The sequence below is a fragment of the Moschus berezovskii genome, chromosome 22 (assembly GCF_049115385.1).
Source record: "Moschus berezovskii isolate FMDL1 chromosome 22, NW_MosBer_1.0, whole genome shotgun sequence".
NCBI classification, from domain to species: Eukaryota; Metazoa; Chordata; class Mammalia; order Artiodactyla; family Moschidae; genus Moschus; species Moschus berezovskii.
The window spans coordinates 48,829,904-48,843,265 of NC_142481.1; the positions used below are offsets into that span (position 1 = coordinate 48,829,904).

At 38.1% G+C, this 13,362-nt stretch overlaps 1 protein-coding gene across 1 annotated transcript in view; it reads left to right on the plus strand.

Moving 5' to 3' along the window:
- VPS35 (VPS35 retromer complex component) overlaps window positions 1-11,952 on the plus strand; it is a 30,607-nt gene extending 18,655 nt beyond the window's left edge. The window contains exons 11-17 of the mRNA XM_055412850.2: window positions 170-377; window positions 791-946; window positions 2,919-3,041; window positions 4,706-4,885; window positions 8,627-8,866; window positions 9,337-9,480; window positions 10,995-11,952. Of these exons, the coding sequence (XP_055268825.1) occupies window positions 170-377; window positions 791-946; window positions 2,919-3,041; window positions 4,706-4,885; window positions 8,627-8,866; window positions 9,337-9,480; window positions 10,995-11,174 (1,231 nt within the window). The 3' untranslated portion in view covers window positions 11,175-11,952. The remainder of the gene's footprint in view (window positions 1-169; window positions 378-790; window positions 947-2,918; window positions 3,042-4,705; window positions 4,886-8,626; window positions 8,867-9,336; window positions 9,481-10,994) is intronic.
- The last annotated feature ends 1,410 nt before the right edge of the window (window positions 11,953-13,362 follow it).

Sequence of the window (13,362 nt, forward strand, 5' to 3'; positions counted from 1 at the left end):
GATAGACCTCTCTTGGAAATCACTGGGGTATTTTGGGATGGTGTGATTCACTTCACCCGTCTCCTTTAATATATAAATGAAAATTTTCAAATTTTTATGAATCAAGTGCTGTTTGTGTGTGTAAGAGGCTAATTTATTCACTAAAGGACTGCTGTTTTTCTTTTGGCAGTATTGCTACCAGTAGTGCAGTTTCAAAGGAGCTTACCAGACTTCTGAAGATTCCTGTTGACACTTACAACAATATTTTAACAGTCTTGAAATTAAAACATTTCCACCCACTTTTTGAGTATTTTGACTATGAGTCCAGAAAGAGCATGAGTTGTTACGTGCTTAGTAATGTTCTAGATTATAATACAGAAATTGTCTCTCAAGACCAGGTAAGAGAATACTGACATGCTATATATTAAGAAAACAGAGACAATGTAGTTATGGTTTTAGACAATGAGACAGACACATGAGATGGGAGGGGAAGGTCATTTACAACTAAAAAATAGTTATAAGTAGCTCATTCATTCTATAAATAAGAAGATTGGAGATGTATAAAGGAAGAAAATATAAAATAACTATAATCCCACAGGAAGAGAATAACTGCTCTTAATTAACATTTGGTCTGTCTCTTTCTAGACTTTTATCTATATGTGTACCAACATGCATACACTTTCATACAGAAAAAAGGAAAAAAAGTTGTTGATACTGTTTTGTAACTTTACACAACTAAAAGCACTTTTGTCAGTGGCATTACATGCTGATTGTTTCACCCTAGTCGGTTTCCATGTCTTCCATACTACAGGTGGATTCCATAATGAATTTGGTATCTACACTGATTCAGGATCAACCAGATCAACCTGTAGAAGAACCTGACCCAGAGGACTTTGCTGATGAGCAGAGCCTTGTGGGCAGATTCATTCATCTTCTACGGTCTGAGGACCCTGATCAGCAGTACTTGGTATGAATTAACTCTTCTTATACCCCTTCAACAGCTTCTTGTGAAATCATATGTAGATGTGTCTCAAATAGTTTAATCCAGCTTGTGGTATTAAAAGGTTTCAAAAGAATTGAAACTGAGTAAGAGATTAACTGGACTTTTGCTTTATGATTAAATGTATTAATTGTAAATTTCTGGAGCTTACGAAGAGCAAGTTGGTTGCTGTGATTTCTTCTGAAGACTTCTTAGGAATTGTAGAAAAGTCTATCTTCCTTTAGTTGGGTATCCATCCAGTAATCATCCCATGTTTATTTTCTTTCTGAACTGTCTGTTGCTTTTAGAATTGTTCAGTTGTTTTTCATAATAAACTTTTAAAGTATGAGCAACAGCCTTTATATTCAGTTGTGTTTATGTTTCCAAGGTTTGCAAATAGAGGTTGTGTTTGTTTGCCACATTGAAAATGTGGGAAGACTTTAAAATTACCTTTTTCTTAACCCCCTTTTCCTGGCAAAGAACAATCAGATGAGATTCTCCCTTCCTTAATAAACCTTTGTGAAATGAATAAAACATGTTGCCTGAGTAGGATATTGGTGACTGATACTGGATAATTTATGAAAGGTGGCACAGATAGTGGCTTAATTATTGTTTGGGCAAACTTGTTTAACCATTGTTAGATACATGGGACTGTTTGTCTGTTGTAATGAAGAACACCTTAATTTGAGGATGAGCCCTGACTTTTTGTGTTGACTTTGTCATAGTTGACACTCTTGTACTCCTTCATAACCATTGTGAAAAAGAAGCTGATTTCTGTCTGTAGTGCAGTAGTCTTCGACTGGGCTTAGTGTCAAGCAGTCTGTACACTGCGTGTGATCTGTACCTAGTGGCTGGCCTGACTGTTCAAGTGGTTTAACTGATTGTGTTACGTTTCTGTGTCATGCACATACATGGCCTATGTGGGTTTTCATTTTTCATTGCAAACCAAAGTAGAAAGTGTGCTTTCCACCTGTAACCAGTTGGTTATGCCATGTAAAGAAACACCTTTAAGGTGAGGATCGTTACCTTTGACTTTCTCAAGGGGCAATCCATTCTCTTCCTATCCATCTACCATTATCAAAGAAATTTACAAAACTTGAATATATCATACACTGTGTCTCCATGTAGTAAGAAGTATTTCATGAATTCTTGTGGTTTTTCTGAAACAACCAGATGTTTGTTTCCTAATGGCTCTTTTAAAGTTTATTACCATTTTCCTTGACTTAAGTGGTCTTAGTATTTTCCTGAAGTAAGAGGCATGATATACCAGCAATATGCATATTTTTTATATTATAATAGTAGCCAGTATTTTGAGTACATGCAATGTGTTAGTATTGATGACACTTTACATCTGTTATTTGATCTTCCCAACAACCCTGAGAGTGAAAATTATAGTTAAGAGAAGGTAAATGGTAGTCTTCCCAGGGTCACACTAATAGTAAGTGTTAGAATCTACGTTTAAATGTGTCTGTCTTCAGAGCCTGTGCTCTTTATCAACACAGCATACTTTTTACATGTGTTTGTGAAAATATATTTAAATCTATATCTGCCCCTGACTAGCTCTGTGAGTTAGGGCAAATTATACAACCTCTCTGAACCTCAAGCTTTCCCCCATTTGTGAGATGGGCTTCCCTGGTGCCTCAGACAGTAAAGAATCTGCCTGCAATGTAGGAAACGTGGATTCAATCCCTGGGTCAGGAAGATCCCCTGGAGTAGGGAATGGCTACCCATCCAGTATTCTTGTCTGGAGGATTCCATGGGCAGAGGAACCTGGCAGGCATCTGTCTCTTGGGCGATGGTGATGACTTGACAAGAAAAGAACTGTAAGAGTATACCATAAAAACTATATTCAAAAAACGGTAGCAATCATGATGATTAGAGCTCTCATTTAATTTTATAAATAATTATAGTTTCTATAAATACAGAAAAGATTAATGGGTTTCGTCTCTGTTTTGGTCAGATTTTAAACACGGCACGAAAACATTTTGGAGCTGGTGGAAATCAACGGATTCGCTTCACACTGCCGCCTTTGGTATTTGCAGCTTACCAGCTGGCTTTTCGGTACAAAGAGAATTCTAAAGTGGTGGGTTTACTTTTAAGTATGTCACTAATTTTTTCCTCTATGTGTGTATTTTACTTTATTATGGTAGAAAATTTCAAACATGTACAAATAGAAAATGGTGTAATAAAATCTCAGTTTCAATAACTAGTCCTGTGTTAAGTATTACTAATAGTGATGTTGATAGATTACATACTAGTTGAGGAATCACATTAAAAAAACACTTAGAAATGAAAGGTTCAAACAGTTTAAATTGATGCTGAAGTTTTTCCTGTGTCTAAAGATCACTTGTGAGACATTGATAAGTTTTTCACAGAGTGACTGAGAATGCTTTACTTTTTCAAGAATGATTTTATTTTCTTGGAGTGTTTATAAAGTACAAGTTCTGAAGTGAGGCAGTAGTCTCGTTAAGAGGTTGCAGTATATAACAAGTAAGATCTAATATTGGAGAAACATTCTAATAATGGAGAAACAATAATTAATAGAGAATAAGGTATATTCAGTAGACCTACCAGCATGACATAGCATACCTTTAGCCAGTTTTTATAAGGCCAGCCTGTCATGTAATTCTTTTTTTCCCAGTATTTTATGGATACATGTTTGTAAATGTAACAATAAAGAAAGCAACTAGCACATTACTCTCTGCCATACACTGTGCCAAGGACTATAAACTTGGCTTATTGCATTTATTCCTTGTAAAAGTCTGTGACTGTTACCTTCTCTTAAAGATGAAAAGAATAGGTTGCTTTAACAAGAAATTTGGATGGTCAAACATGGATAAAATATTTAACCTCACTGGTAATTATAATAGTGAACTTATTTAGAAATCAGACTGGTAAAGAAAAAAGAAAAATGTTCAGCAATGGCAATGGTGTGATGAGAATTCATTCTCATTTAGTAATGGTGGGAATGTGAATTACTGCAGTCTTTATAGAAAACTCTGGCAGTATATAACTACAGCCTTAATAAACCCAGTATTTCCACTTCTAAAAATTTATACTAAAGAAAAAATTAGGGACTCAATAATGCTTTGTGTTTATAGACTGTTATATTACATTTATTTCCAAAAGAAAGTAAGTTATGCTGTGTCCTTTTTATGGAATATTTTCTAGTGATTAAAATGATTTTAAATAATCTTAATATCATGAGGGTAATCATGATAAAATAAGTGAAAGAAGTTGAATACAAATTACATGCAGCACTGAGCCCAATTTAACTCTTCTCAGTAAGTACTTTAAAGCGGAAAATAAAACCATACCCAGAGGATCCCAGTTACATAATATTTGCATAGGAAAAAGAAAGGAAGACATTAACATCAGAATGTAATTAGTGATTATTGCTGGGTGGTAGATTTAGGGATGGTTTTAAAGAATTTTTTTTTAATTCTTTTATGTATTTTCCAAATTTTGTCCAATTTGGGAATATGTTGCCTTTTCTGATAGGAAAAAAAAAATACCAAATGTATAAAAATTGCAAAGCCAGTGACCTCAAATGGTTGTTTTGAGAAGGCATCCTGCTTGATTTACTTGTGGACGCCACAACAGAGACAGGAAGATAGTAGGAAAACTGTGAACTCAACTTTTACCACTTTTCTTATTTGTTCCATAAAAGTTTTATTTAAAATGAATATTCTTAAGCAAGTTAATCTTGAATATAAGGTAATTTAAACTATTTTTTCTTTTTTTTAGGATGACAAATGGGAAAAGAAATGCCAGAAGATTTTTTCATTTGCTCACCAGACTATCAGTGCTTTGATCAAAGCAGAGCTGGCAGAATTACCCTTAAGACTTTTTCTTCAGGGGGCCCTAGCTGCTGGAGAAATTGGTTTTGAAAATCATGAAACAGTAGCATATGAATTTATGTCCCAGGTGATGATCTCCTCTCTTTCTGGGATAAATCTGTTTGCTCTGTTCAGTCACTTGTTATGTTAATGATGTTAAGTTATGTTATGTTTTATGTTAATGATGGTGGTACACATGGATTTAGGTCATACTGGAATGGTCTGGTGGTTTTCCCTACTTTGTTCGATTTAAGTCTGAATTTGGCAATAAGGAGTTCATGATCTGAGCCACAGTCAGCTCCTGGTCTTGTTTTTGCTAGCTGTATAGAGCTTCTCCATCTTTGGCTGCAAAGAATATAATCAGTCTGATTTCAGTGTTGACCATCTGGTGATGTCCATGTGTAGAGTCTTCTCCTGTGTTGTTGAAAGAGGGTGTTTGCTATGACCAGTGCGTTCTCTTGGCAAAACTCTATTAGCCTTTGCCCTGCTTCATTCCATGCTCCAAGGCCAAATTTGCCCATTACTCCAGTTGTTTCTTGACTTCCTACTTTTGCATTCTAGTCCCCTATAATGAAAAGGACATCTTTTTTGGGTGTTAGTTCTAAAAGGTCTTGTAGGTCTTCATGGAACCGTTCAACTTCGGCTTATTCAGCGTTACTGGTTGGGGCATAGGCTTGGATTACTGTAATATTGAATGGTTTGCCTTGGAAACGAACAGAGATCATTCTGTTGTTTTTGAGATTGCATCCAAGTACTGCATCTCAGACTCTTTTGTTGACCATGATGGCTACTCCATTTCTTCTAAGGGATTTCTTCCCACAGTAGTAGATATAATGGTCATCTGAGTTAAATTCACCCATTCCAGTCCATTTTAGTTCCCTGATTCCTAGAATGTCAATGTTCACTCTTGCCATCTCCTGTTTGACCACTTCCAATTTGCCTTGATTCATGGACCTAACATTCCAGGTTCCTATGCAATATTGCTCTTTACAGAATTGGACCTTGTTTCTATCACCAGTCACATCCACAACTGGGTATTGTGTTTGCTTTGGCTCCATCCCTTCTTCCTTTCTGGATTTATTTCTCCACTGATCTCCAGTAGCATATTGGGCACCTACCGACCTGGGGAGTTCCTCATTCAGTATCCCATCATCTTGCCTTTTCCTACTGTTCATGGGGTTCTCAAGGCAAGAATACTGAAGTGGTTTGCCATTCCCTTCTCTAGTGGACCACATTCTGTCAGACCGAGTGCCTGATGAACAATGGACGGAGGTTCGTGACATTGTACAGGAGACAGGGATCAAGACCATCCCCATGGAAAAGAAATTGAAAAAAGCAAAATGGCTGTCTGGGGAGGACTTACAAATAGTTGTGAAAAGAAGAGTGGCGAAAAGCAAAGGAGAAAAGGAAAGATTAAGCATCTGAATGCAGAGTTCCAAAGAATAGCAAGAAGAGATAAGAAAACCTTCCTCAGCGATCAAAGAAATAGAGGAAAACAACAGAATAGGAAAGACTAGAGATCTCTTCAAGAATATTAGAGATACCAAGGGAACATTTCATGCAAAGATGGGCTCGATAAAGGACAGAAATGGTATGGACCTAACAGAAGCAGAAGATACTAAGAAGAGGTGGCAAGAATACACAAGAGAACTGTACAAAAAAGATCTTCCCGACCAAGATAATCACGATGGTGTGATCACTCACCTAGAGCCAGACATCTTGGAATGTGAAGTCAAATGTGCCTTAGAAAGCATCACTACGAACAAAGCTAGTGGAGGTGATGGGATTCCAGTTGAGCTATTTCAAATCCTGAAAGATGATGCTGTGAAAGTGCTGCACTCAATATGCCAGCAAATTTGGAAAACTTGGCAGTGGCCACAGGACTGTAAAAGGTCAGTTTTCATTTTAATCCCAAAGAAAGGCAATGCCAAAGAGTGCTCAAACTACTGCACAATTGCACTCATCCTCACACGCTAGTAAAGTCATGCTCAAAATTCTCCAAGCCAGGCTTCAGCAATACGTGAACTGTGAACTTCCAGATGTTCAAGCTGGTTTTAGAAAAGGCAGAGGAACCAGGGATCAAATTGCCAACATCCGCTGGATCATGGAAAAATCAAGAGAGTTCCAGAGAAACATCTATTTCTGCTTTATTGACTATGCCAAAGCCTTTGACGGTGTGGATCACAATAAACTGTGGAAAATTCTGAAAGACTTGGGCATACCAGACCACCTGACCTGCCTCTTGAGAAACCTGTATGCAGGTCAGGCAGCAACAGTTAGAACTGGACATGGAACAACAGACTGGTTCCAAATAGGAAAAGGAGTATGTCAAGGCTGTATATTGTCACCCTGCTTATTTAACTTATATGCAGAGTACATCATGAGGAATGCTGGGCTGGAAGAAGCACAAGCTGGAATCAAGATTGCTGGGAGAAATATCAATAACCTCAGATATGCAGATGACACCACCCTTATGGCAGAAAGTGAAGAGGAACTCAAAAGCCATGAAAGTGAAAGAGGAGAGTGAAAAAGTTGTCTTAAAGCTCAACATTCAGGAAACTAAGATCATGGCATCTGGTCCCATCACTTCATGGCAAATAGATGGGGAAACAGTGGAAACAGTGGCCGACTTTATTTTTTTGGGCTCCAAAATCATTGCGGATGCCGATTTCAGCCATGAAATTAAAAGACGCTTACTCCTTGGAAGGAAAATTATGACCAACCTAGATAGCATATTAGAAAGCTGAGATATTACTTTGCCAACAAGGTCCATCTAGTCAAGGCTATGGTTTTTCCCGTGGTCATGTATGGATGTGAGAGTTGGGACTGTGAAGAAAGCTGATCGCCGAAGAATTGATGCTTTTGAACTGTGGTGTTGGAGAAGACTCTTGAGAGTCCATTGTACTGCAAGGAGATCCAACCAGTCCATCCTAAAGGAGATCAGTCCTGGGTGTTCATTGGAAGGACTGATGCTAAAGCTGAAGCTCCAATACTTTGGCCACCTCATGCGACAAGTTGACTCACTGGAAAAGACTCTGATGCTGGGAAGGATTGGGGGCGGGAGGAGAAGGGGATGACAGAGAATGAGATGGCTGGATGGCATCACTGACTCGATGGATGTGAGTTTGAGTGAACTCCGGGAGTTGGTGATGGACAGGGAGGCCTGGCGTGCTGTGATTCATGGGGTCGCAAAGAATCGGACCCGACTGAGCGACTGAACTGAACTGACACGTGGATTTCCTCTTAATTTATAAGCACCCCTTTCCCACCATCTTGATAGAAAATACTGTGCTTCCTAATACTGTAGTTTTATGGACTGGTTTGGAGCAGAAAAATTGATCAGAATTATTGGACACTGCTTCCCTGGTATCCCACATGGTAGAGTCTGCCTGCAGTGTGGGAGACCTGGGTTTGATCCTTGGAGAAGGAAGAAAATGACACCCCATTCCGGTATTCTTGCCTGAAGAACCCCATGGACGGAGGAACCTGGTGGGCTACAGTCTGTGGGGCCACAAAGGGTTGGACACAACTGAGTAACTAATCCTTTCATACTTTCAGTGAGCTTGAGGATTTTCAAGTGTGTCATGGTAAAACTTTCATGAGAAAAAAAAAATCCCTTTGTTAGTTCAGTTTGGAATCTCTGGATTAAAAGTTAAAGCAAGTTTTTTTGTTGCAACTTGTCAGTATCTTTGTCTTGTGACTCTCCAGGCAAGGGCACGTGTATATTCTGATCTGAACTACTCACAGGATGAGGCTTTGATGGGAAATAACTTTGGAAAATGCTCTGATAGATAGTCTCTACAGGTCATTTCTGCTTTGTGTGCACCAGGCATTTTCTCTGTATGAAGATGAAATCAGTGATTCCAAAGCACAACTGGCTGCCATCACCTTGATCATTGGTACTTTTGAGAGGATGAAGTGCTTCAGTGAAGAAAACCATGAACCCTTGAGGACTCAGTGTGCTCTTGCTGCATCCAAACTTCTGAAGAAGCCTGATCAGGGCCGAGCTGTGAGCACCTGTGCACATCTCTTCTGGTCTGGCAGAAACACAGACAGAAATGGAGAGGAGGTAAGATGGGAGGTCACTCCTGACCAGCAGTGTTACAGGAGAGAGGGTCATTGATAGGGAACAGCTTCTGTGGTTTTGTGCCTTGGAGGTGAAATAGGTAGAGTGCTTAGAAACCTGACAGGAAATTTCTTTGTTTTGTTAAATGAAATGAACAGTAATATATAGAGAGTTACATCCTGTGGTGAAGCCTCCACTTTGAGGATTTTGCAACATAACAAGTTTATACCACTTCCTTTTAAAAATATGCAAAATAAATATAAAACATTTAACATATATATATATAAAACAATATATTTGTTTTAAAATATTGCTGTGTACTTTAGAAAGTGAAGAGGGTTTAAATTTGTGTCCTTTTAAAATATGAGAGAGCCATAGTAGTGTGTTTATTTATTTGTGTGAAATGGGACATTTGTAATTCATTTATCTCTTTAATATTCTTTCTTTAATACTCCTCACTGCCTTTTTTCTAGCTGCATGGAGGCAAAAGGGTAATGGAATGCCTAAAGAAAGCTCTGAAAATAGCAAATCAGTGCATGGACCCCTCTCTACAAGTGCAACTTTTTATAGAAATCCTGAACAGATATATCTATTTTTATGAAAAGGAAAATGATGCGGTAAGTGAATAGTAATTTGTTGTTAGTGAAATAATATTTTCTTTTCCTATTCTTAGGTTTGACACATACAAAAGTTTATCATTCTGATACTTTCTTTTTTTGTTTACAAGGATCAGAGTTTGGAGAATCCACTTAGTTGGTCTCTTTCATTTTCTAAAGTTCTCTCTCTGTATGGATGGCATCTCAAAGAGCTTACTCTGTGCAAGAAAATTCTTATCTCTTTTGCTTATGAATATTTTATAAAAATAGTTCAGTCGCTCAGTCATGTTCAACTCTGCGATCCCATGGACTGCAGCACGCCAGGCTTCCCTGTCCATCTCCAACTCGTGGAGTTTACTCAGAACTCATGTCCATTGATTCAGTGATGCCATCCAACCATCTCATCCTCTGTTGTCCTCTTCTCCTCCCACCTTCAATCTTTCCCAGCATCAGGGTCTTTTCTAATGAGTCAGTTCTTCGCATCAGGTGGCCAAAGTATTGGAATTTCAGCATCAGTCCTTCCAATGAATATTCAGGACCAGTTTCCTTTAGAATGGACTGGTTGTATCTCCTTGGAGTCCAAAGGACTCTCAAGAGTCTTAGCCAATACCACAGTTCAAAAGCATCAATTCTTTGGCACTCAGCTTTCTTTATAGTCCATCACATCCATACATGACCACTGGAAAAACCATATTTTCGACTAGACAGACCTTTGTTGGCAAAGTAATGTCTCTGCTTTTTAATATGCTGTCTAGGTTGGTCATAACTTTCCTTCCAAGGAGTAAGTGTCTTTTAATTTCATGGCTGCAGTCACCATCTGCAGTGATTTTGGAGCCCCCAAAGATAAAGTCTGTCACTCTTTCCCCATCTATTTCCCATGAAGTGATGGGACCAGATGCCATGATCTTAGTTTTCTGAATGGTGAGTTTTAAGCCAACATTTCACTCTCCTCTTTGACTTTCATCAAGAGGCTCTTTATATTTCTTCTTCCCTTCCTGCCATAAGAGTGGTGTCATCTGCATATCTGAGGTTATTGATATTTTTCCTGGCAATCTTGATTCCAGCTTGTGCTTCTTCCAGCCCAACGTTCCTCATGATGTACTCTGCATATAAGCAGGGTGACAATATACAGCCTTAAGTTACTCCTTTCCCGATTTGGAACCAGTCACTCTCTGTTTAAGAAATAAAAAAGAATTTACAAATGCTGAATAGTATTTATCACAAGTATAGAGTAATTCCCAAATAAAGGATTGATCAATATTTATTGGTTAAATAAAATTTTGCTTTTGTTCTTTTACTGGTTTATGAAGTTCTGTTTTTCCATTAAGTATTTTTTGTTTTGTTTGTTGATGTTTTAGATGAATAGCCAATAGTTGTTCCTGAAGCCAGGGATCATGTTCTCATATCTCTTTTTTTTTCCATAATTATTCTGATAACTTCTAAGAGTAACAAAAGCTCTTCAAGATGTTCATATTAAATTACATTATCTTTTATGGTACATACTTGATTGTGAAATTGTATGTATTCTTTTATAGGTCACTATTCAGGTTTTGAATCAGCTTATCCAAAAGATTCGAGAAGACCTCCCAAATCTTGAATCCAGTGAAGAAACAGAGCAGATTAACAAACATTTTCATAACACACTGGAGCATTTGCGCTTGAGGCGGGAATCACCAGAATCTGAAGGGCCAATTTATGAGGGTCTCATCCTTTAAAAAGGAGTCAGACTCACCATCCTCCTTCCCATGCACATCCAGTAAGGGTTTTATTATACTAGGCTTCCCTTCCATAGATTGTGCCTTTCAGAAATGCTGAGGTAGGTTTCCCGTTTCTTACCTGTGGTGTGTTTTGCCCAGCACCTCCGGACACTCACCTTCAAGACCTTAATGAAATTATTCACTTCATAAGTGTTCAGGTCTGTCTGCTCATCCTAAGTAGCATGATTGATCTGCTATTTAAAATTCCTGTGATCTGTTTAAAAGAAACAAAAAAAAAGCCAAAAAACCCCCACTTATCTCTGTTACTAATGAAGCACCCCTTCTGTTTTTTTCTGTTTTGTTTCACTGTTGAGTGTATAATTTCCTTCATTCCTTGGAAGTACTAACCTGAAAGTATCTTTGTTCTGAAATTAATTTAGAGGAAAGGAATACTGTATGTGAAATTCAGCTTGGACTTCTCCCAAAATGCAAGATCAGGCCATGTGTAATATTTTCCCTAAAATTAGAGTATATTAATGCATGTTTGAGGATTTTAAAGCACCATGGTCTAAACCAGAAGCTATATTTTGCATATTTGGACTCAGCCATCTATTAAGAACTTATGTTGTCTTCTGGACATATTTATCAAAATAATTTTGTTCTAAATAGTATAAAATAGAAAATTTGTGATCTATATAATTTATGTATAACCTTCATTGTTGTAAATTTAGGGAGAAATGCATCATACAGTTACGGTTTTTTTTCACCAGTGAAACAATAAAGTTGCTATTAACAATTTTGGGCCTTTTTCCTTTCATACTATTTTAAATTTATTTATTTTTTAACTGAAGGAGAATTGCTTTACAGAATTTGTTGTTTTCTGTCAAACATAGACATGAATCAGCCATAGGTGTACATATGTGCCCTCCCTCTTGAATCTCCCTCCCCATCCCACCCCTCTAGGTTGATACAGAGCCCCTGTTTGAGTTCCCTGAGCCATACAGCAAATTCCCATTGGCTATCTGTTTTGATTCATAAAAGGAACTAGTAGAGTGCGTTTGCTGTTTAATGTACATTGTTGTTAACCAGTGAGTGGGTGCTAGATGCGTTTTATTTTCTGTATCAGTCAACTCTTCCCCAGCTGTACTATGCCACTCCAGGTAGCCTCCTTGAAATGGGTGAAGAGCTACCCTCCTGTGAAGAAAGCTAATGGTCTGTTACTGGTATTCTTCATATATGAAAACAGGCATCTTGAACACCTCCCAGGACATATGTACATCATGCAGATAATTCACTTAACATCCATGTGTGCAACAGCACTGTGTTACCCTGAACTTCCTCTTCTAGCTTTTAAGTACCTCCTGTAACTTTATGTGCTCATTCAGTGTTTTTACTCTTGACCTAGTAATTCAGTCCCCACTGTAGTTCCTGTAGATGACACTGAGTCACAGTGGTTAAGAGCAGAGGCTTTGTCTGGAGTCAGGTGGCTTGGATTCAAGACCCAGTACCACTTAGCTAGCTTTTGTTCTAGGCAATGAACTTAACCTCTGTGGCCTGTTTCTTCATGTGTAAACTGGGACACTTGTACCACTGAGGTGGCATGACCCTATGTATTAATACATCAGGCTCATGTAAAGTTCTTAGAACAGTGTCTGACTTAAAATAAGCCCTCAATTGTTGGCTGTCATTATTACTGGGTATAAAAATACCTGGATCAAAGCATGGAATAAAATTTACTGATCTTTTCTGCCCTTGTATCTTTGATGTTTGGAAAAAGTTCTGAGTTGGTGAGAGATAACTAGAGAATTAAAGGCTCTCTGAAGATTTGGGAGATGGATATTTCCCCTCAGCTGGACTGCCATTCTGTAGACCTTTTCCGAGTAAATCACTGAAAAAGAACGCCCACTCTTCACATGGGTCAATGCAGAATGTTTAATACTGGTAATTCAGTGATTTTGCCATATTTGCAGTGTACACAAAGCCTTAAGTCAGGGTAAAGGAAACTTAATCTCCAAGGGAGGATCCGAGCAATACATACTCTGAGCTTCTGGAAATTTAGAAAATGCCACTTTAGGCCATGTTGGTATTTGGGAAATGGTTAAATACTCTGTGAATATAAGAAATAGTACTAGGGATAGGAGGCAAGGATGAACAGTGACAAAAGGAGTGGATCTTATCTAGCTGTACTTAAATCACTTGAAGACAT